Consider the following 22,549-nt stretch of genomic DNA (forward strand, 5'->3'; position numbering starts at 1 on the left):
AAATCTGTGGAGGGAGTTGAAAGTCCGTGTTGTCCAGCGACAGCCCCAGAACATCACAGCTCTAGAGAAGATCTGCATGGAGGAATGGGCCAAAATACCACCAACAGTGTGTGAGAACCTTGTGAAGACTTACAGAAAACGTTTGATCTCTGTCATTGCCAACAAAGGGTATATAAAAAAGTATGGAGATGAACTTTTGTTATTGACCAAATACTCATCTTCCACCATATTTTGCAAATAAATTCTTTAAAAATCAGAAAATGTGATTTTCTGGATTTTTTTTTTSTCCTTTTGTCTCTCATAGTTGAGGTACATCTATGATGAAAATTACAGGCTTCTCTCATCTTTTTAAGTGGGAGAACTTGCACAATTGGTAGCTGACTAAATACTTTTTTGCCCCTCTGTATATATATTATTCCCCAAGATGAAATAAGATGGTATTCCTTTATGATTGATCATTTATAGCCCTTTCTGCTTGACTTAATATCAGTACAGTGAAGGGGCGATCTCAGGGTTTCCCCCAGAGTATTATAATAAGCCTGGCGGCCCGCCATGCTTTACTAGCCCTGCCGCCAGGCTAAGCGTTGCTTGTTTACGTTTCTAGGAATAAAAAAAATAATTTTTTTTTTTTTTTTTTTAAGCCGGGCTGCAAGCGTCTCTTTTGCTCTTAGCATTTCACTATAGGATAGGTTTATAATAGATAGGTAAATGCATTTAAACCCGACAGCGCGCAGACTAATCACACAGCTGGCCCCTCTGCGCTTTTCTCGCACGCCGCCGCTTTACCTCAGCGGGATCGCGCGCGCCTCCTTTCACTCAAACTGGACCCAGGCTGACCTGTATAGATATTTACATAAACCTACTGTGAGGAATTATGATCCTTTGGAGAACTCTAGGTAAGAGTTTAAAACCCACTGCGTTAGCTCTGGTTGCGCAGCTCTATGTGAACCGCAAGAATAACTTGTAGCGAACAATTATATGCGGCGTTTACATCTCAACATGCTGCCCAGCATGTGGCTCTGTGTCTGTCTTCCCTGTAAAGTTTATGTCTGTGGTCCCAGTTGGCCGGAGCGTTTTAGTGAAATATGGGAGAAGGGAGTAGTTTAATTGGCCAGCCTAAAAAGCAATAAGTTATAATCGCAGTTTACTAATTTGTTTTTGTAAATTCAAAGATTAAACTCACAGATTGTTGCTATGGTAACAAAACAATCTAACTATGAATATTGTTATTTGAAGTTTTACAAAGTAAACTTGCCAGCTCCTTAAAATCTTGTATTTAAATGTTAAACAATTTAAAATAATTTAATTTATGTATCCCTAAACAATTAAATAAAATTTAACGGCATTGATAATCTCAATAAACAAGCGTTACATTTATGTATCTGTGGTCTTTTTTAACCGCTGACTTAATTCTTAACAGAAGTGCAAATTTGTTGTTTTTAGACTAGTTGTGGGTTTAAATAGCATTTCACTGGAGATCTTTTCCAGTAACATAATTACACAGTAATACTTTTACATTTCCTGTCCACTTAATATCTTTTAATACAAAAACACAGTGGACCGCCGGTGGACCGCCTCGACGCCCTGACCACCGGGCTTAGCAAGTTTTCTGGGGGAAACCCTGGATCTGATTCACTTATGGATAAGTCGATTAATAAACGGATAACCAAAGGTTACAATATGAGATATTTTAACAGAATTTGAACAGGATCAAGATTTTTTTTACATCTTAAATGCCAAATGTGTATATTTTTCTGTACAGTTTTAGCCTATTTAATATCTGAGGGTGTTGTTCTATAAGCAAATGAAAGTAACAATTAATAGTTGATGATTATTTCAATAACCGATTAATCACAATTAATGGTTCGTCCCTTCTTACATGTTTTTCTTCTATGAAATGACAGACTTGTAATTGTTTTTTACATTTTCCTACAATCTTTACCCAGGTTGACAGAAAGCATCAGTTGCTCTAGTCATGGACCTTACCAAGCTCCGGCCAGAAACGCCCCTCGAAAGTCCCACGTGACGTCATGTCTCACATTAACAGCTTAGCTCCAATGTCTAAACATGCCATTTTTGCTCTCTGCAGAGTATTTCTGAGTTGATTAGTGTAGCATTTCTGCCGGATTTTCACAAAATATCAGCCAAGGGAACCAACAAGTTCATGTCATTTTTTTTGGACGACATCAATGTGTTTGAGCCACGCGATGCCTCCAACATTGTGCGCGTCGCAGCTAAATGCTACTGGTCGATGAGAAAAACAGCAGATTCTCACAACCTCAGCATAAATATAGCCGTGGACAAGATCACTGATGGCTATTGTTCTTGCAAGGCTGGGTAAGTCAGGCATTCATGGTTTTGAGGGTTCAAATGTGCCTAGGACTTATACACGGTACTCGGTGCTAGCGTGGCTGACATGATTACAGTTTAGTAAAAGCTAGCATGGCTAACACGATTACAGTTTAGTAAAAAGCCTTTTCAGGTGAAATAAAATCTTCAATGTATGTCAGACATGGTACACATTGCATATTGATCTGTTCAGCTAATGTAAGGCTGTAACAGACAGGCTTCAAGGTGTAGAAGTTGTATTGGTACCGCCATTATGCTGTACTTGGCTAAAAGGTTTTTATAATGAATGTGTTTATTATTGACTTTATTTTTTTCATTCACTAAACACAAAGAAAGCAAAGCAATAATACTTACACCAATACTTATTGATCCTATGACGGTTGAGCTGCAAATGCGGTCGTGCACAAGCTTTAATCCAAGCAAGGCTTTCCGTTTCAGATTTTGGAAATCTGTGAATTTTAGTTGTACAAATACGATCAGGATACCTGACATCGCCTGTACAGATACCCCACTGACGGAGAACCAATTTTTTTCGAGTCCTGACGCAAAAACTTTGTCGGTCTGGTAGTCCACAATGTACATTAGCATGAGTTTGTGAGACGGTAAGGCACGTGATAGCTGCGCTCTGACGTAAAATGGGCATTAGCCAATGAAATGCGGCCCCTGTGGTAAGGTCCATTGCTGATCTCTTTCCATCTTGATGTTGTTTTAGCACAAAAGGTCACACTGCCTGACAAAGGTCAAATAATCAATTATATTTTGTTAATAGCAGCAACTGGTTGTTACCTGACCTTATAAATCCAAGTGAAGCACCAAGGGTGTACTTACTTTCCACCATTAATAGCTACTGAAAAGTTTTTGCCTGACTTGTCTGTTTTTGTCGGAAACTTTCATCTTTACTTACAGCCGGTCTCAGAGGAGTCACGCAGCAGACCTTCTTCTTCATGTGTTCAGGCAGAAAAAAAAGCAGCTTTCCTAACAACGGATAGACTGTTCCAGGTGTCGCCTCCCCTTCTTTCATTGGGCCTTGGCAAAAACACAAACGTTGCAAAGTTTAACATGAAGAAATGCTTCACATTAACGTGAGGCATTACGAGTAAATGTCACAGTTTTGCACACCTGTGAGAAAGCTGACGATCAGCCCGACGAGGATGACTATCAGGCAGCTGAAGCCGGCGTACCACATGTAGGACAAAGAGTAAAACCTGTGCAGCCAAGTGGGCCGGCTGAAGAACAGAGAGTTGAGTTAGTCGCGAGATATAAAGTCACCTGCAACATTCACCGTTAATGTCAGGAGTTCGACCTCGTCACGTTGCCGATCGCCGTCTGAAAGGCGGCGGTTGTGTTGATGTGGCAACTGGGCGGCAGCCGCTTAGCGCCAGAGCTCCGGTTGACGATGCTGCCAATGCCGACCCAGAGAGCCCCGACCAGACCTGCGCCCAGACCGGCCACCGCACCCTGGAAACAAAGGACAGAGACTGTATGTGAATAATTGAATACAATTATTCTATTTGTGTTTGCCTGGAATAATTACTGACAGGAATAAAGTCATTTAATAATAAATTAAATATCATTTTAGATTGATGTGCCACTGTTCAAATAAAAAACGATTTGTTTTGACTTGCAAAATAAGATTTAAGCAAACAACTGTTATCCTAAAGTTGTGTTTATGCGGAAACATAAAGAGCAACGTTAGGCCGAATTTGGCCCGCGGGCCTCCAGTTTGACACGTGTGATATAGGGGGACAAGGGAAGCATGTGAAAGACGGTCATCTGAACACATCCTCCACAGTAAAACAAGGTGGTGCTGCTAAATGATTGAATAAATACACATATAAGCTCAAAAACCAAGATATTTATTGTTTTTAAACCCGTTATTCAGGTTATTCAACCATCAAGCAGGAGTAAAGAGCTGAAATTATGAAATATTGTTTTGCTTCTCCACGATAACAATAAAGGCATTCTAAATCATTATCCATTCAGCCTGTAAGTGTTTCAGGAACATCTGATCATTCATGGAACATCATTGAAAAAAATCCTTTAAAAATATGAAGTGTGGCCAATAACTTTATCATTGCGACGTCTGTGCTGCTCCAACTGGTTTAGTGTTGAGATGCCATTTTATAATAGCTTTACCGACAGGCTAACTCCTTTTAGCACAACTTGAAAACAACAACAGTATTTTCCAGCGTTCGGACACATCGTTTTCTGAGGCAAAAATGACCCCTCTGCGTCCCAAGAAAAGCGGCTTGTTGTTTGCGAATGTTGCATGTGCGTCAGATTTACTGGCATACCAGAAACGCAAAACAAAGGTTCCAGCTCCAGACTTTTCTATGCAAGAAAAAAAATTGATTAACAGTTAAATTTTTAACGCCTTAAAATCTGTGGAATTAATTTATGAATTAGCTATTTAATTAGTTCAACAAGTGTTAGAATGGCCCAGTCAAAGTCCAGACTGAGAAATCAAATTGAGAATTTGTGCTAAGACTTGAAAATCAAAGCCCTCCACCCAATCAGACTTTGGGGTATTTTGCAAAGAGCAATGAACAAAAATATTCAGTTCAGAGATGTGCAAAAAAACAAATGCACACCACACTTTTCAGATTCTTCTTTTTAATTTATTTAAAATAATGTATCCTTTTACACCCACTTCACAATTATGCGTCACTTTCCATTGGCCAGTTGCATAAAATACACTGCAGTTTGTTAAATTAACGTGAGGAAATGTGGGAAAGTTTAAGATGTGCTCATATATTCATATTGTTTATAAGCTCACGACTAGACATGCAAAACCAGATCAAATGAATGTTGGCTTACAATGGAGTTGGCCCACGGGAAGAACATGCCAAGGCAAAACAGGCCGAGAATGGGTCCGCCAACCATCCCGAAGATCTTTAAAGCTACCTGCAACAGAAAACATGAGTGCTAATCCACACAAAGTTACTGAGAAACAATCAGATCAAACGCTGAGCTCACCAGCAGGACCGAGTCGCCCATGAGGTGAGTCAGGTAGGCCATGGCCAGGCAGAGCAGCCCGTAGGACGTCGCTTAGGGTAGAGCCACAACATGAACCATCAGAAACTACAACCCAAACTTCACTTTAGTTTAAAGCAGAGAGCGGCTCACCTAAAGCTTTGGAGACCAGCGTCGCTCTCTCCTCCGACATGGAAGGGAAATATGGCTTGATGAGATCTTCCATCGTCACAGTGGCCAGAGAGTTGAAGGCAGACGAGATGGTGCTGAATGGTGAAAGCAAAACATAGACCCATGACCGTCTTTTCTGTTAATTGCAACAATGTTAAAATCTGTGCAGATCCACAACAGCTGAACAGGTTCTCAGGTTTTATTTTTCTCTTGTGCGTGTGAAGCAACGTGATCACCTGATACGGTTTCCATTGTGAAGACCGTATCACAAAACAAACGGTTTCCACTCTGGCCCTACACACACTTCCTCTGTTAACATGAGGAACACAGGAAAAACTCAGCGTCTGTGTCGTCTCGTAATACAAAGGCGACAATGTTTCAGCTTCTAATCAAAAACTTTTGTAATGAAGGAAGTTGTTAACAGACCCATTCATGTAAATTTCTTGTAAATCAATGGGAAATCAAACTTTTACTTCAGCCTGTGAATGCCACGCAATCCTGCCTTCACACAAAAGATCCCTTTTAGCTTCATGTTCCTCATTTTCTTCCATCATCTTTGATGATGATGCCCCAGGTTGTTCAATTTTAGTTTTAGGACTTCATGACTATTAATTATATATATATATAAATCTACATTTCAGATTGGTGCGAAACTCTTTTTGAACTTCTTTGTTAAAACTGAATGATCTGGTCCCTTACATGATAAAAGTAATTTTAAAACCTGACATGCAGCAACGTGGTGGCTTCTCCCAGTGCAAACTGGAAACAACCAATCAGAGCCAAGAGGAGGGCTTTAGTGCTGTCAATCTCTCTCCATGTGGTGCTTCTCATCCTCCCCTCGAATCTTAAAGTCAGAATTTCTTTTTTTTTCAGTCACCCAAACCCTCTTCCCTACTTCTTCAATATAATTTTTTATTTTTACACCCCCACCTGTACAAACTGCTATTGGTCTAAATGTTTTCTATTAATTTCAACAATAAACTCTTATTTTTTTAGCTTTGTCTGGAATAACTGATCCAATTACCAGTGACAAACATAAAAGGAGGCCTGACAGTTTGCTAACTTTCTGTTCTAGAAAACGCCTCCTCCTTAACTGGATAACTGAAAACATTTCCTCTGAGAGTTTTTGTACTATAGTACTTTATATATTGATGTATATTGCTTTGCATTGTGCAGATAATCCACATTCTAAGTGCTATCTCCTTTTGATGTAGTTTTCTTTTACATGCCACTAACTGTGACTGTAACTAGCTAAATTAAATCACCGTTCCTTTGTTTTACAATAAAACAATTTCTATGATTTATATGTTTGTGTCTTGGTTTGGTCTGTTTTAGAATTGTGCAGCACTTGGTGAAACACATTACTTTCTTATGTGCTTTAGAAATAAAATAGGATTGGTCAAAATTTTAGGGTTTATTTTTCTCCAAAGGGTAAAAGTAAAGTAGGTTCTGCAGCTCTTAACAAATTTGACCTAACTGTGGGCTGTTAGCTTTTTAACCACGCGTAGTGTTTTGCATTTTGATCTCTCAAAAGTTTCCATGAGCCTCAAGGCTGCTTCTCTCATTAACACTCTCAGTCAAATTACGTTGATGCAAATTTTTTTACCACACTCACTTCTGCAATGGCTAAAACGTTCAACTCTATGTTGACGATAATGTGAAAATACAAACATTTTCTAAATGCACTCTTTGTGTGTGTGTGTGTGTGTGTGTGTGTGTTTTCAAAACTCATCCAGACTTGGGGGGGGGGGGGAATGCAGAAAAAAAAAATTATAATCTAAACTTTTCAAAAGCATGCAAAGAGAAACAACTCGACATTTGCAAAGGCAAACACACGGCTGCCGATAAGGAGGCCTGATTAGAAAAATCTGCCAACACGGCGGAAAGTCCCGTACCTGAGCGCCGCGCTAAAAAGACAAGCGACAAACAGTCCGGGCAGTCCAGGCAGGCCTTGCAGCATGTCCATCACGAAGTATATCACCATCTGTTTGAGGCAAAGCTGAMGTCACCGCTTCCTGGAAGCTTTGGGTTTTTGCATATATGTATTTAGTCAACAGAAACCACAAAGCAAATATGACAACCTGACCCCGGTCAGCAAACAGACTCTATATTTACGTCACATGAGAAATGTGATGTGAACGTTACTGTTGTACATGCAAATACCCAGGCTGTAATATTTGCATTTTTTGGCGTTTAAGGACCGTCAGGTCACATTTTTTACCATTTTAGCTGAAAGTCTGGAACCTTCTATACTACATTTGTGTATTCTAAAGAAAATAAATAAATTAATTAATTTTTAAAAAATGTCTGGAGGAGAAGAGGAGGACTCACGGCATCTCTGGAAGAGCTGCCCAGCTTCTCAGAAAAGTCCTCTCCACAATAACGTGCAAACATGACGAGGCCCATGATGCAGCTAAGACCCAGAGCCAGCTGAAGGGAAGGAAACACCATGTAGCACGACCTGCTCACACACACACAGCAAAGGTGGAAAATGGGAAACATTTTCACTAAAAGATCCCCCATTAAAGTTGGCTAAATCTCTTTTTGACACAAAAACACCTTGGTTCCATCTAGGATTAAAGTAAAATGATTCCATTTCAAAGTTTTGCTGCATCTGATGACAGTGAAAGAGGGAGAGTTTTTTTTTTAAAGGAGAAAAAGAAAAGGAAAATTAAGGAGAGAAAAAAAAACAAAGGAGCCATTTTTATTTACAATCTGATGAGAGATCATGGATGAAAACTTAAGCGATCATCAGTTTTACTAGAATAAATCTGACTAAAGCAAACCAGAATTTGGTCCTGAACTGTAAACAAACCCAGGTGTTGGGTAATCAGAAACTGTAACGGTAAAATTCATTCAGATAAACCCTGATTACAGCCTAATCTACCCATCGACTCAAGAGGTTATCCGTGTGATAAGTCCATCAGCGCCCCCTGGTGTACAAACTATTTATTCTCAGAAAAAACTTTTTTTGGTGGAAATTTTTTAAAATCTACCCACAATGGCCCTAAAAATGCCGTCACATAAACCCGGCAGATGCTTCCACATTTTGTCCCATAAGCATTGTTTTTTGCCAATTAGGTGATTTCTGAAAGACATTTTAAATGTAAAGCATTTTGAAAAACAAGGTTTCTATTGGTTCACAATCATGCACCACTTTCTATTTCGTTAAAGAACATTCTGATAAAATACTTCCAGGTTTGTGTCAACATGTGGAAAACCTCTACAGGAAGCTGGAAATTGATGTAAAGCACTTTAGTCTGAGACCATGGAAAACTCTTCAGATTAATTTGCACACAAATATCTGATCATAATAATAATAATAATAATAAAAATAAAAACAGAATACCTCACAGCTTCTCTTTCTGTCCGCGCGCTGAGATATCTTTGGACCTGAGCCTGGTTGACTCCATACAGGGACAGCATGAGGAAAACCCCGCCGACCCCCAGAGTCCAGAAGGTGTGTCTCTCTGTGGGATCCAGGTTCAAGCTGAATCAGAGAAAGAAAACCGTTTTTAAATTAGCGTTTCGTTTAGGCCTGCAACTGTCGATTATTTCAGTTCATCTGACAATCAGATTTTAAAGTTGTTGGTTTTTTAGTGTTTTTTTTGTTGGCACATTCTGCAGATTTTTCATTTAACCACTTAACCTTATTTTATACAATATTAAAAATACATTTTTAAAAATACAGAAACAATTCACTTTGCTCAAAAATACTTCTAGTGTGCGTCCATCCATCCATCCATTTTCTTACACCCTTGTCCCTCAGTGGGGTCGGGAGGGTTGCTGGTGCCTATCTCCGGCTGGCGTACCGGGTGAGGGGTGGGGTCACCCTGGACAGGTCGCCAGTCTGTCGCAGGGCAACACAGAGACACACAACCATGCACACACACACTCACACCTAGGGGCAATTTGGAGAGGCCAATCAACCTGACAGTCATGTCAGGTTTTGGACTGTGGGAGGAAACCGGAGTACCCGGAGAAAACCCATGCATGCACAGGGAGAACATGCAAACTCCATGCAGAACCTTCTTGCTGCAAGGCAACAGCTCTACCAACTGCGCCACTGTGCAGCCCCACTTCTAGTGTCAACATGTGAAAAGCTTGGTCCTTTATGCTCAAGTTATTATCAACACAGCAGCGCAGGGCTGATCTGTTGATTACTTTGGATAACCAATTATTGACTGCAAAAAAAAAAAAGATGCTTATTAGGTGATTTTTTTTTTTAATCTGAACCAGGTGAAGCTGAAACTATGCCACATCAGGAGTTTGGGTAGAATTTTTTTTTTTTGTCTTAAATGCAAAATGTGTATATTTCATGTGTAGTTTCATCTTAATTACTGCCATGTGTGTGTTGTTTGTTCAGCAAACGGCGTCTTTTTTTGAGTCTGCATGCTCCAGTTAACAATAAATCAATTACTAAATTAGTTGACGTGCATTTTAATAATGCTCAAGGCCTTAGCCTTCACTGAACTCACTCCAGCCCAGCGAGGCGGTTTCCGTCATTCACTTTCCTCCAGACCTCCGACATTCCTCCGGTCCGCTCCACTCCCACAATGATGACGGCAATCTGCCCCGCGAACATCACGAACGTCTGGAAGACGTCTGTCCAGATCACCGCCTTCAAGCCGCCCTGCGGGGGAGCCGAGCAGAAACATTCGGTCAAACTGCTGTTTTATAAACACAGGAAATGTTTTTTGCATAATATGGTTAATTAATTGAAAGGAATGACTCTCTTGACACGCCAACATCATTGCTCCAGTCAGAGAGTCAGTTCTGTCAACATTCAAGTCAACTCACCAGGGTCGTGTATAAAGTGCACACTAGTCCGGTTATCATCACTGTGCCCCAAAGCTGAAATCCGGTAGCTGAAATTAAAACACAGCAAGGTCCTGAAATTAGTTTCAATCGCCGATTTAATGAATCAAATTAAAACATAAAACTTTTCATACCTGCGTTTAGTGCGAAGGCAGGCGTGTACACACAAACACCCATGTAGATAACCTTAAATCAAGTTAAGAGACAAATCAGAAACCAGTGTTTTAACAAAAAAACCAAAACAATAGAATACACAAAAAACCCTTTATACTTTTTTACCCTGCACTAATTGGACAGATTTTACTGGATCTTGCCTAGACATCCAGTAAAAGCTGCTTCAGCTTCTTTGCAAATGAGAATGGACTAAATAACACAAAATTTTGACTGTAACATCTGTAAAGACAATTTATTGACTCAGTGGGTCTGAATAAAAATGCACGCCACATTTTTCAAATTTTTTTTCGGGGTGAGGGTGTGTTGGGGAGGATGGTTGCTGGTCTACCAGAGGGAAACACATGACAGGAAATCCTGAACTAAACACTTACACATTTTACCAATAAAACTGTACAGGATGGCTGACTGGTCTCTGAATGCACCCACCATTTGAAAGATGAACGTTAATGTTCCACATATCCGCACTACTTTGCTGAACCGTAGCTCCAGATACTGCAAAACAAGAACAACAACGCTGACTCATTGCTCATGCACGGCTGATGTAAATGCACTTTTTTTATTTTTTACACACCTGGTAAGCGCTGGAGAGATTCAGCCTGTATAACAATGGAATGAAAACACGAGCAGGAATTAAAAGCCCCAGAATGTAGGCGCAGCCGATGAACCAGTACTGGGTGCCGTGAGTGTAGATCTCGGCCGGGACGCCGATGATGGCCACGGCTGATTGGAAGGAGGCGATGAGCGACAGCGAAACGGGGAGACACCGCATGCTCCTGTCAGCCATCAAGAACTCCTGCGTGGTTCGTTGGCGGCCCCCGGACAGGGCGTAGTACAGCCCGATGCCCACGGAGGCGGCCAGTAGAAGGGCAAACACGACGTAGTCAAATGCTGAAAAGTGCTTTTGATCGGACGGGTCCATCTTGGTTTGCTTTCTGGGCTGGAGAGTTCAAGAGGCTCTTTGTGTTGCTCCTTCATGCAAATCCGCACCCATCAGTGACAACCGTCCAGAAAGCCTAAGAAAAAAAAAGATTAAATATGAGAATTAAGAATAGAATAATGCCAAACAAAAAGGGCACAGCAAGAAAATGGTAAAAAGAGGAACCACCAACTGTTTTGGAAGGAATGGATATAATATATGAAGTCTATGCAATGAAACTACTGATTATATACCTCAGATATTACTCAGAAAAATGTAAACAATATTTGAAAAAATATTGGTAATTAACCACCGAACATCAGTGTTGAACTCTACACATAATATTCATAATCTTGAGCTAACCCCCATATAAAATTTTGTTTTTTATTATTTTTCCTTCTCTTTTCTGAAGTTTTTTTCAATTAGTTTGTGTCGGACCAAGAATCTCCAGAAAAAAAACTACATAACTACAGTTTTAAAAGGTTTCTTTAAATGTAGAAAAAATGGGTTTTGTTGTGACTTAGTTGGCTTATCAACACTATATGAACATTACAGTTTGCAGTGGTGGGAAATAAATAAATTTTTTGAGTACTTTTTCCACCACTGACAGTTTGTCATAGACAAGGTCACATCACATCCTTGAAACTGTTATCTCACCAGTTTGGAAGCTGAGACAGCTGGAAACTTTAATTTTGTTTAACTCTAAATTAAGTAGGAGGGTCAAAAGCAACTTTATGTTTTTTAGCTATAGTATAAATATAAAACAAAAATACATACAAAGACGAAATTTTTCCAAGGTGCAAATCGTAAAAAGTACATTCGTTTGCTTTCTCCTAACTCGCTAAATTCTTGTTGACAAGGTTACCGGAGAAAAATACCTCAAAGATGGTTTGCTTCCAAGAGCGCTCACTCGGTCATGTTTCTGAAAAAACAATATGACAAAGAATGTTTGTAACACTGATCAAATTTCAACCCCCCAAAATTTTAACCATTCTTAGCATTAATTTAGTCGTACTGACTAAGGACTTATTTGCCAACTTATTAGTTTAGCTTATTTACTAATATCTAACTAATTTAGAGCATTTGACCGAATGGCATCACAGACTTTATTGTCTAGTATGATGTAGATTTTGTTACATTGTCACAAAGTCTAACTTTTATTAGAAACAAAAACCAACAGGCTAATCTCCTCAAGAATACCTCAAGGCCTCCTGTTTCTATTGGGCTTCCTATTCTTTGTAGGGTATAATAAAAAATATAATGGAAAACTGAGCCTTGTGATATTTTTACTTTAATTCATTTAAAATAATTAAATAAAAAAACTAAAAGTTTTCCAATTATTTTCATTATCACACTGACTTACTATTTTTTTGCTTGCCAAGTAAACTTATATGTACACAAACCACACAATAAGGTTGAGGATGTTAAAATATTAAAAAATGCAAAACGTTTTTCAAACTTCATGCTTAACAATATCTGTGATAGCTAAATAAATCTATAAAGCTCACCAACCAGTTAATGTTCCTAGTAAAGCTTATTATTCCAAAGTGCATTCAATATACCACAACTAAAAGATTTACTAGAAACAAATTTGAACAGTAGAAGTAAATCAGCGAAGTGTAATCTGTTTTTTTTTTTTTTAAACGTCCAGGAAGTAAATATAATACACTGACTCACCTTTAGTTCAAGGGAGCAGACATCCGGATCACATTCAGTATCAGTAAACACATGTTTGTTGGGACGTTCAGGAACTCTAAATGTGTTAAAAGCAACCTGTTTGCGCATGAGTATCAGTGCAGTGGTCACATATTGCAGAAAGTTGAGCTTTGTTTGAATTTCTTCTGTTGAAAACATTTAACACCGAGTTCACCTTTTACCTACAGTCAAGCTAAGCTTCTACTCCATGTGATGCAAAACTGTTGTCGATTCTCTTCCGGCAGTTTCTGACGTCACGACCGCGTAGCGTGCGCACGCAGCAACCGCGAAAATTAAAAACACCAAAAAAAAAAGTACGGGATGTTTTTCGTTTGAGTTGTTAATTTAGATGGTAGCTGAGTAAACAAAGAAAAAGGTGGAAAAACATGGAGGGAGCGTCGACGAGAGGTAGGCCAGAACCTGCAAAGCTAACTTATTGTTAGCTTGAAATGAGTTTGTTTCTGCGACGCTAACATATTAGCCGTCGACGAGTTCATTTCAGGGTTTGTGAAAGTGTTTCTTACCTCCAGGTGTTCTGAGCCACCTAAGTCTGCTGGAAGTTCAGGCCCGGAACCGAGGGAGCCAGGTCCCACAGCAGCCGAGTCGAGTGAAGGAGCTAAAGGCTAAAGTTGAAGCGTTGACCTCGCAAAGAGACCAGCTGAAGGCAGAGCTACAGATACACAAGGTGAAGCTTCTTCTGAGGCGCTGAGCCAACACTGCACTCTTAAACAAAACGTGTTTAGACGTTTCTTGTTGCCTCTTTGATTCTCTTTTGTAGCTGCAGAATTTTGAATAAACAGGCTTTTCTTTGCAGCAGTAAAAAAAGATATTGGACCTGAAACAAAAGCGTGGATCAGTTTTTTTTTGTCTCCTTCATCCATTAATAATCTAATTTCTTTAATTTAGAGATAGAAAATTATAAGACTTTTTCAGTGAGACTCAAAGCAAAAATCACAAGTCTCAACTCCCCCAAATCCTGACCTCAGAGTTAAGCCACAGTATCCTTGAGTAAATAATGTTTTGTCTATGTTTGCCTCTCCCTCTTACAGAAGCTCCAGAAACTGAGAGCACCTGCAGACAAACATGAAGAAGATGGTGAAGACGAGGAAATGGACATAGACTCAAAGAGCTCAGAGTTGTTCCACCTGATGGCCAGACACTCTGAGCTGACGGATCTTCTTCATGCTCATAACCTCATTGGTAATTCTAACATATGAATTAAAAAATTTTCGCTACCTACCGGTAATTATTGTTACGTATTCACTAACTTTATTTGTTGATATCGCCAGGTGGGTATGACGCCATCACAACAAACGGAGGGAAAGGCATGTGCTTCTCTCTGGCGACCGAGTACGAGGGTGTATATTTGGACACCTACAACCTGGAGCTCAACCTGAAGCCAAAAGTTAGGATCAGCCGCCACAACATCCCGCCTTTCATTCCTCTGAACAGCCTGGCCGAGCAGAGCGACTTGCAGACGGACGTGGGGGCTTTTCTGGCCACAGTCAGCCAGCATCTTAACGCGTTTGCAGGCCGCAGGCAGCAGCTGAAGCTTGTGAAGGTGATTTATTTAAAATAATATTGTACTGAATACTTTGGCTGCATGCTCACCTTTTAAGCTGTGGCATAAAGTTTTTATAATTACGTCCTCTTCAAGAAAACAGTCAGTTCATTCCACCATTATGTTTCACATTATAGTTATGATCTTTTGGCGTTATGTATTTCTGTTTAGCTTTCACTGTGAATATTGAAATTTTCCTCCAAAACACAAACTTTGCTCTAGTCTAATCCAAGGGTGTTCAAAGTCAGGACCAGGGGCCATTAGAGCAAAACTAAAACTTTCGATTCTAAGTCTTACTTTTTACAAATGTGATATTGTTGATGATTTTGGCCCACATGAGAAAAGGTCTTGTAGTCTGCCCTAATCAGACTGTAAGAATAGAATAGAAGTCTAGCCACTGAACTGATGGTGAAAGTCACCTTAAAGGAATAAAAGTAAAGCTACAAAATTACATGAACACAATAATAATAATATACTTAATTAAAAAGACACTAGACGCAACAGCAGCAAGCCAAAAGGTAAGTGGTAACATGAAAGTTAAGAAAAATATAAAAAATAAAACCCTGTAGATTAAGGATAAATGTATTACATTCCAGAAAATGATTAATACTGGAATAAATTGGATGATTTGTATTTCAAAAAAGGCCTCCGCCCTGCTTCCTCACCCAGACGCGAAGAATACAGGGAATTGTTTCATGTTGAACACAACTAGCATTTGTTAGAAATTGTTCACACTCCCTTAGTGTTGTGGTTGACAACCATAAGTTGACCAAATGTTGGTCAAATAGAGTACTTATTTATTTATCAGTGTTCACACGTAGGAATTTTGATCTTAACCACTAACATGTTTGTTATGGTTTCCTTTTCTAACATACAAAAACCTGTATGTTTTTTATAGTGGTGCATACACCTTTAAGAGCGCTTTGAAGCGTCTTAGTTGCAATAATAGAGGAGCTGGAACTTCTGGTTTTGAATGAATACGCTGATATTTTCCTCTTGCTTGTGCTGCAGGAGCAGCACAAGTCCGTTGAAGTAATGGAAAGCAATCTGTTGTGTTCGATACTGGTGCTGATGTTCACTGTGCCCAAGGACAAGACGCCCTTGCTCTGCACGTTGGAGTACACCGACCACACCAGGTGTCTTCCCACTCGAGTCCATCTGAACTGCCACGGTAAGGTTATTGTACACTGTGATGAACATCCCATTGTGTTAAATATATTTCCTTTAGTTGTGACATAATTATTGAGGGGTGCAGAGTAGACTTGAACCAGAAGACCTGAGTGGGCTGGATGGATGATATGACAACATATATTTGATGTATTTTGGTGCTGAGTCATTCAGTGATTTTTATAAACTAACAAAAATATTTTCATGCCTATTCTCTGCTACAGGGAGCCAGTGGAAGGACTTTAGAACTGTTTTTGTAGTTTTTGTGAGATCTCAAGATCTTGCTGGAACATTAGTCCTTTAATCCTAGACCTGTTCTTCAGGTGATAGAAGACTGATTTTGTAATTGTCTTTATGTGTCAGTGAAGGTTCAGGCCTGGATTCATATCTACACCCAGAGTTCATACCTAATGAGTAATTTGTAATATGTTTTTAAATCTAAAATATCCTGATATTTTATATTTATTACTATAGCACACATAACTTTTTCTATTCTCTTACTAAGACTAAATTAATTTGTAAGCTTACTGTAAAGTCTTTTATACATGTGTGCTTTTGCAGACAAACTGCTTCCCGACTCTCCGAACTGGAAGAAAAACTGCAGCCTACTGAAGGAGGTTCCTGTGCACAGAGCTTTAATGGCCATTAAGAAAGATAGCGACATTGTTTAATTTATTCTCCAGTATGTAAAATATAACTGTTTGATGTACATAATACAAGAGTTTGCTCAAAAGGTCAGTATTGAACCTTTCAGTATGTCACAATGTTTTTCCCTCATCAGAAACTCTCGGTCGCGCTGACCTCCGTGATCTGAATTTTACCATCAACAATCTCTTCCCTGTGATTGTTTTTGTCGTGGAAGCATTCAGCATGTGCAGCTGTGCTGTTTATCCAACGTTTTTATTTTATGCTGGAGCTGTGGCGCCCCCTTCTGGTTCTCTTATCTCAATTCTCCTTTCAGCACAAGTCCACTGTATAATTGTTCTATCATCTCCAAGAGCTGAAAGAAGAAAACAGTTTCCATTTTTCCTAGTTTTTGCTTTCCTTATTGCTGAGAAGTAAATGTTTTCTTTCATGATTGTGTGCAGTTTTTGTGAAGCGGCTGGGATGAGGCTCAGTGCCTCCAAATCCGAGGCCATGGTCTTGAGCCGGAAAAGGATAGAGTGCCTTCTCCGGGTCAGGGGGGTTGTCCTGCCTCAAGTGGAGGAGTTTAAGTATCTTGGGATCTTGTTCACGAATGAGGGAAGAAGGGAGCGGGGGGTCGACAGGTGGATTGGGGCAGCGTCTGCCGTGAAGCGGGCGCTGTACCGGTCCGTCGTGGTGAAGAGAGAGCTGAGTCAAAAAGCGAAGCTCTCGATTTACCGGTCAATCTACGTTCCCACCCTCATCTATGGTCATGAGCTTTGGGTCATGACCGAAAGAACGAGATCACGGATACAAGCGGCCGAAATGGGTTTCCTCCGCAGGGTGGCTGGGCTCTCCCTTAGAGATAGGGTGAGAAGCTCGGTCATCCGGGAGGGACTCAGAGTAGAGCCGCTGCTCCTCCACGTCGAGAGGAGCCAGTTGAGGTGGCTCGGGCATCTGGTCAGGATGCCTCCTGGACGCCTCCCTGGTGAGGTGTTCCGGGCACGTCCCACCGGGAGGAGGCCTCGGGGAAGACCCAGGACACGCTGGAGGGACTATGTCTCTCGGCTGGCCTGGGAACGCCTTGGGGTTCCTCCGGAGGAGCTGGAAGAAGTAGCTGGGGAGAGGGAAGTCTGGGCCTCCCTCCTGAAGCTGCTGCCCCCGCGACCCGACCCTGGATAAGCGGAAGAGAATGGATGGATGGATGGATGGATGGATGGCAAGTCTGCTGCTGTGGCTGCATTTACTTTGGCAGTTCAATAGCCCAATAGCCCAGTTCTATGGAGCCATCCATTTATTGTTCATGTCAACTTAATCCTTGTCCTTAAAGATTGTCTGGAAGGTTTATTTGATTTCAGGTTGGAAAAAAAATAGCACAAGGAAATGGTTTAATTTATTCATATTAACACTTTCTGAAAGTGAAAATAATAAATAGTACATTATACATTTTATTTGTGTATGTGGTGCCTACTATTATTGATGAAGTGAAGACAAAGTTGATGAAGCCTGAACACAAAGATAAACACTTGAAAAACAGATTTTGTACTCAGAGTAAATAAGCTGTTTTGTGACAAACATTCTGCATTTTATGTCAGCAAATATGAACAAAAATCACATTACATGACTGAAGTGGGTCATGACACTTGGTGAAAAATGTTATGTCTTCTTGTAGTTTTTTTTTTTTTTTGGTTTATAGATGGAGAACGGGCTGCACAGTGGCGCAGTTGGTAGAGCTGTTGCCTTGCAGCAAGAAGGTTCTGGGTTCGATTCCCGGCCCCGGTCTTTCTGCATGGAGTTTGCATGTTCTCCCTGTGCATGCGTGGGTTTTCTCCGGGTACTCCGGTTTCCTCCCACAGTCCAAAAACATGACTGTCAGGTTGATTGGCCTCTCCAAATTGCCCCTAGGTGTGAGTGTGTGTGTGCATGRTTGTTTGTCCTGTGTAGACACACAGGACAAACTGTGTTGCCCTACGACAGACTGGCGACCTGTCCAGGGTGACCCCCGCCTCTCACCCGGAATGTTAGCTGGAGAGGCACCAGCAACCCTCCCGACCCCACTAAGGGACAAGGGTGTCAAGAAAATGGATGGATAGATGGATAGAGAACGCCCAAAATGTTGTCTCCAAAAATGAGAATATTGTAAAAAAAATAAATAAATTTAAAAAATAACATATTCATAGAAAGCTAAGTGGAAGGAAAATGTAAAGTGGGAAAAGCTCCACCAGAAACGGGGATAACTGATGAAATGGGTTTCAGAAAATCTTGTCCAGACTTTGAAGCAAAATCCTTTAAATGATTTGGGTAAGCTTCACAGGGAGCGCACTGAGAGTCACTGTACAGAAGCTACTCCAACATATGAGCTACAAATGTTCCAACAAAGAATTCATAGACCTCTGATGTCATAGGCATCTGCGATGTCACAAACCTCTATGGTGTCATAGACTTCTATGACAACATGGACATATGTGATGTCTTTGTTGTCATAGACTTCACATATATACACCACTGACATCGGTGTATATATACATATATATGTATATATATGTATATATATGTATGTATATAGACTCAGGGCATATATACATACATATGTATGTGTATATATATATATATATACACACATATGTATGTATGTATATATATATATATATACACACATATGTGTATATATATATATACACACACACACACATATATATATATATATATATATATACTGAAGTCATATGCATCTATGGTGTCATGTGTCTCTGACGCCATTCACCTATATGGCGTCAGAGACACATATAGACCCACATATATATGGGTCTATATGACCCAAATATATGGGTCATATAGACCCATATATTTGGGTCTATATGACTTCATAGACCCAAATACTTTGCGAGATGTTGCTGAAAAACATCAAACAATACTTGTTTGATGTTTTTGACTTGTTTGGCAGGTACATTTTTTTGTCATGGTTATTGAAAGTAAATAGTGGTTTCAAAGGTGAAGTAAGGCCAAATAAAATTTTTGAAAACAAAAACATGAACTGCTAAAGACCACAGCACTGGTCTCTTTTTTGTAGTGTTGCTTAAAAACTGCACTTTGTTACTTTTGTGTTTCCACTCTGAGTGTGTAGTGAGACTGATGTGAGTGCATATAACTATGTGAACAAATAATTTGTGTTATAAACTCTTATTTTTTAGCAGTTTTTGTTTTACAAAGAGAAATGAACAAAGAAAAAGAGAAGTTTTTTGTATCAGTTCAAATTACGGGAAAAGAAAAACGGTTTACATCTATGCATTGTTTTTTGTATTTTTTTGGACTTTTTTTGTTGTTGTTTAATTCAGTTGTTTAATTCAGATCTTGTTTATATTTTCAACAGAGCTCAATAATACCTTCCACAGTTTTGATTTTTCCATTTTTCTTGTTGTGCCCTGAGTCTTTGGAACTCAAAGAACCTGTTGATGCCATTTCTGTTGTTAGACTGAGCTGAGAGATTTCTTCTTTCAACTTCTGATGTCCTAAAATTTTGGACAGTCCAGTTTACACTTTGTCCTCCAAACCTTTGTGGACCTTGAAAGCTGTTGGACCTGTTTCTGCTGGTCCAACCTTGGTCTCTTGACTGCAAAATATTTCCTCTGGACCTTGTCTGGTTCCTTGAGTGATAATGTCCTCTCTGTTCCTGCTGTGGAAACCGTCTTTGGTTCAACGGCGGTGTTTTGTAATGTTTATTGTGGCCATTTGCAAAGACGTTACCAGGATTGTGTTGGTAAAACTTTGTAGTTTGTTTTCTGAAGTTGGGTGTTCTGTCCTTTGCATGGAGCGGAGCAGTAATCCTATTCTTCCTACGATTCTTTCTCTGAGTTTGTACCTGGGGGAAACTCTTTTCGCTGTTGGACCCCTCATTTGTTTGATCCGTACCACTGACGTCGGTGTTGGAAGTTTTCGTAGAGTTGCTTCCATAATTCTGTTGTTTTGAAGCAGCCATTCTGGACCAGTGTGGTTCCTGTCTTTTCGACAAGTTGGAAGAATCCATGTGGGGGGTCCCACCTTGATTTTTCTGAGATTGCAAACTTACCAGTTTTCTGTCCGCTAGCGTATCCTCAGTGCAGTCCATGGATTCGTCTTCCATCACTGATTTGGGAACCTTCCTAAAACGTGCAAGTAGTTCATCCCTGCATTTTTTACGTAAAGCCCACAAACCAGACGAATCCTTGCTGGGGATGGCAGCCGGGTTTCTGTGCCGGATTCTGACGCTTGCAATCTTATTGAACTGCTTTAATATCGCAGCCATATTTAGCTGACTTGAAACAATGTCAGCCATTTCAAACAACTGACTTTCCTCCTCTGTGATCAACTTTGTGATTCCTCTGTATCGAGCGAGGATGTCATACCTGAAGTTTTTACGCCGCGCCCACAAATCATTGGGGTTGCTTCCTCTCATTTTCCAATCTTTGCTCAGACTGTAGCTACGTTGCTTTACCATGTTTTCAGCGTTATATATTATGTCCCGATAATTCAAACGGCCGTCTCAGCTCTTCCCAAATACTTAAGACGTATTTTGGGATCAAAGAAGTGAAACTTGTTCTGAATCAGACTGAATCAGACAGAATGACATGTAACTCTGAAATTCTAGGAGATACATACAATAATAATAATAATACAATAATAACTGTGATGTCATAAACAGATGTTCCACGCATTTATTAAGTCATGAGGAGGGTGTGATGTCATCTTTCTTTTAGATGTTTCTCTGCAACCGAGAGGATTTCAGCTGCCAGAAAAACCAATGAAGCTAGTCTTTACCTCAACCTCTCTGCTATTAATCTTCTGCTAAATGAAGTTAACAATGTATAATTCACCTAATAAACAGTGAAGTGCAAAAATGTTCACAGCTCTGGAAGACTTAGATTAAGCATAATTTTGTTCAATAACAAAAAAAAAATTCTGATTTTTTTTTTTAAAACGAGGTTGGAAGTTCTCAAATGAAGATCAGTTAATGTGAAAAAAGTGTCACTTTAAAAAAAATCCTTTTAGTTACATTTTATTGAACATAGGATAAAGTTATTCATTTATACTCTTGTCAATAATCAATATAGCGATTGTTATCAACCCTATTTATTATCACTGACAAGCCTATTACATTTTGACACTGGGATTTTGATAAATTATCTTTAGAGATGAGCTCCAAGTCTTTGAGGTTGGAAATATACTTACCTCACCATAATATCCATCCATCCATCCATCCATCCATTCTCTTCCGCTTATCCGGTGTCTGGTCGCGGGGGCAGCAGCTTCAGGAGGGAGGCCCAGACTTCCCTCTCCCCAGCCACTTCTTCCAGCTCCTCCGGAGGAATCCCAAGGCGTTTCCAGGCCAGCCGAGAGACATAGTCCCTCCAGTGTGTCCTGGGTCTTCCCCGAGGCCTCCTCCCGGTGGGACGTGCCCGGAACACCTCACCAGAGAGGCGTCCAGGAGGCATCCTGACCAGATGCCCGAGCCACCTCAACTGGCTCCTCTCGACGTGGAGAGGACTCTACTCTGAGTCCCTCCCGGATGACCGAGCCTCTCACCCTATCTCTAAGGGAGAGCCCAGCCACCCTGCGGAGGAAACCCATTTCGGCCGCTTGTACCCGTGATCTCGTTCTTTCGGTCATGACCCAAAACTCATGACCATAGATGAGGGTGGGAACGTAGATCGACCGGTAAATCGAGAGCTTCGCTTTTTGACTCAGCTCTCTCTTCACCACGACGGACCGGTACAGCGCCTGCTTCATGGCAGACGCTGCCCCAATCCGCCTGTCGACCTCCCGCTCCCTTCCTCCCTCATTCGTGAACAAGATCCCCAGATACTTAAACTCCTCCACTTGAGGCAGGACGACCACCCTGACCCGGAGAAGGCACTCTACCCTTTTCCGGCTCAAGACCATGGCCTCGGATTTGGAGGCACTGAGCCTCATCCCGGCCGCTTCACACTCGGCTGCGAACCGCTCCAGTGAGAGCTGCAGATCACGTTCCGATGAAGCCAACAGGACCACATCATCCGCAAAAAGCAGAGATGCGATCCTAAGGCCACGAAAACGGATCCCCTCAACACCTCGGCTGCGCCTAGAAA

At 40.6% G+C, this 22,549-nt stretch overlaps 2 protein-coding genes across 10 annotated transcripts in view; one reads left to right on the forward strand and one right to left on the reverse strand.

The window, feature by feature from the left end:
* Positions 1 to 13,709, reverse strand: part of slc5a6b (solute carrier family 5 member 6) — a 16,528-nt gene extending 2,819 nt beyond the window's left edge. For 2 of the 7 annotated variants that reach the window (XR_532568.2, XM_008399033.2), the window contains exons 1-16: positions 13,079 to 13,168; positions 12,280 to 12,323; positions 11,057 to 11,498; positions 10,912 to 10,977; positions 10,446 to 10,497; positions 10,294 to 10,361; positions 9,972 to 10,126; positions 8,843 to 8,983; positions 7,825 to 7,954; positions 7,389 to 7,477; positions 5,476 to 5,588; positions 5,326 to 5,396; positions 5,167 to 5,253; positions 3,653 to 3,807; positions 3,469 to 3,575; positions 3,254 to 3,375 (exon numbers count right to left, since the gene is read on the reverse strand). Coding sequence is in view for 6 of the 7 variants with exons in the window: in XM_008399033.2 (XP_008397255.1) it covers positions 3,254 to 3,375; positions 3,469 to 3,575; positions 3,653 to 3,807; positions 5,167 to 5,253; positions 5,326 to 5,396; positions 5,476 to 5,588; positions 7,389 to 7,477; positions 7,825 to 7,954; positions 8,843 to 8,983; positions 9,972 to 10,126; positions 10,294 to 10,361; positions 10,446 to 10,497; positions 10,912 to 10,977; positions 11,057 to 11,404 (1,704 nt within the window). In the remaining variant the exon portion in view is untranslated. The other 5 variants (XM_008399034.1, XM_008399039.2, XM_008399037.2 and 2 more) reach the window with 5 other exon arrangements.
* cenpo (centromere protein O) lies at positions 13,347 to 16,902 on the forward strand. 3 transcript variants are annotated; one of them, XM_008399041.2, is made up of 7 exons: positions 13,347 to 13,504; positions 13,627 to 13,781; positions 14,146 to 14,296; positions 14,386 to 14,657; positions 15,669 to 15,828; positions 16,386 to 16,506; positions 16,606 to 16,902. In XM_008399041.2, exons 1-6 carry the CDS (start codon positions 13,483 to 13,485, stop codon positions 16,493 to 16,495), a joined length of 870 nt encoding a protein of 289 aa, XP_008397263.1. In that variant the 5' UTR covers positions 13,347 to 13,482; the 3' UTR covers positions 16,496 to 16,506; positions 16,606 to 16,902. The 3 variants fall into 3 exon arrangements, with proteins under 3 accessions (XP_008397263.1, XP_008397262.1, XP_017157938.1); XM_008399040.2 differs by having other exon boundaries at positions 13,349 to 13,504; positions 16,386 to 16,902; XM_017302449.1 differs by having other exon boundaries at positions 13,413 to 13,504; positions 15,747 to 15,828; positions 16,386 to 16,902.
* Positions 16,903 to 22,549: the final 5,647 nt, after the last annotated feature.

Source organism: Poecilia reticulata, linkage group LG22 (genome assembly GCF_000633615.1).
Source record: "Poecilia reticulata strain Guanapo linkage group LG22, Guppy_female_1.0+MT, whole genome shotgun sequence".
NCBI classification, from domain to species: Eukaryota; Metazoa; Chordata; class Actinopteri; order Cyprinodontiformes; family Poeciliidae; genus Poecilia; species Poecilia reticulata.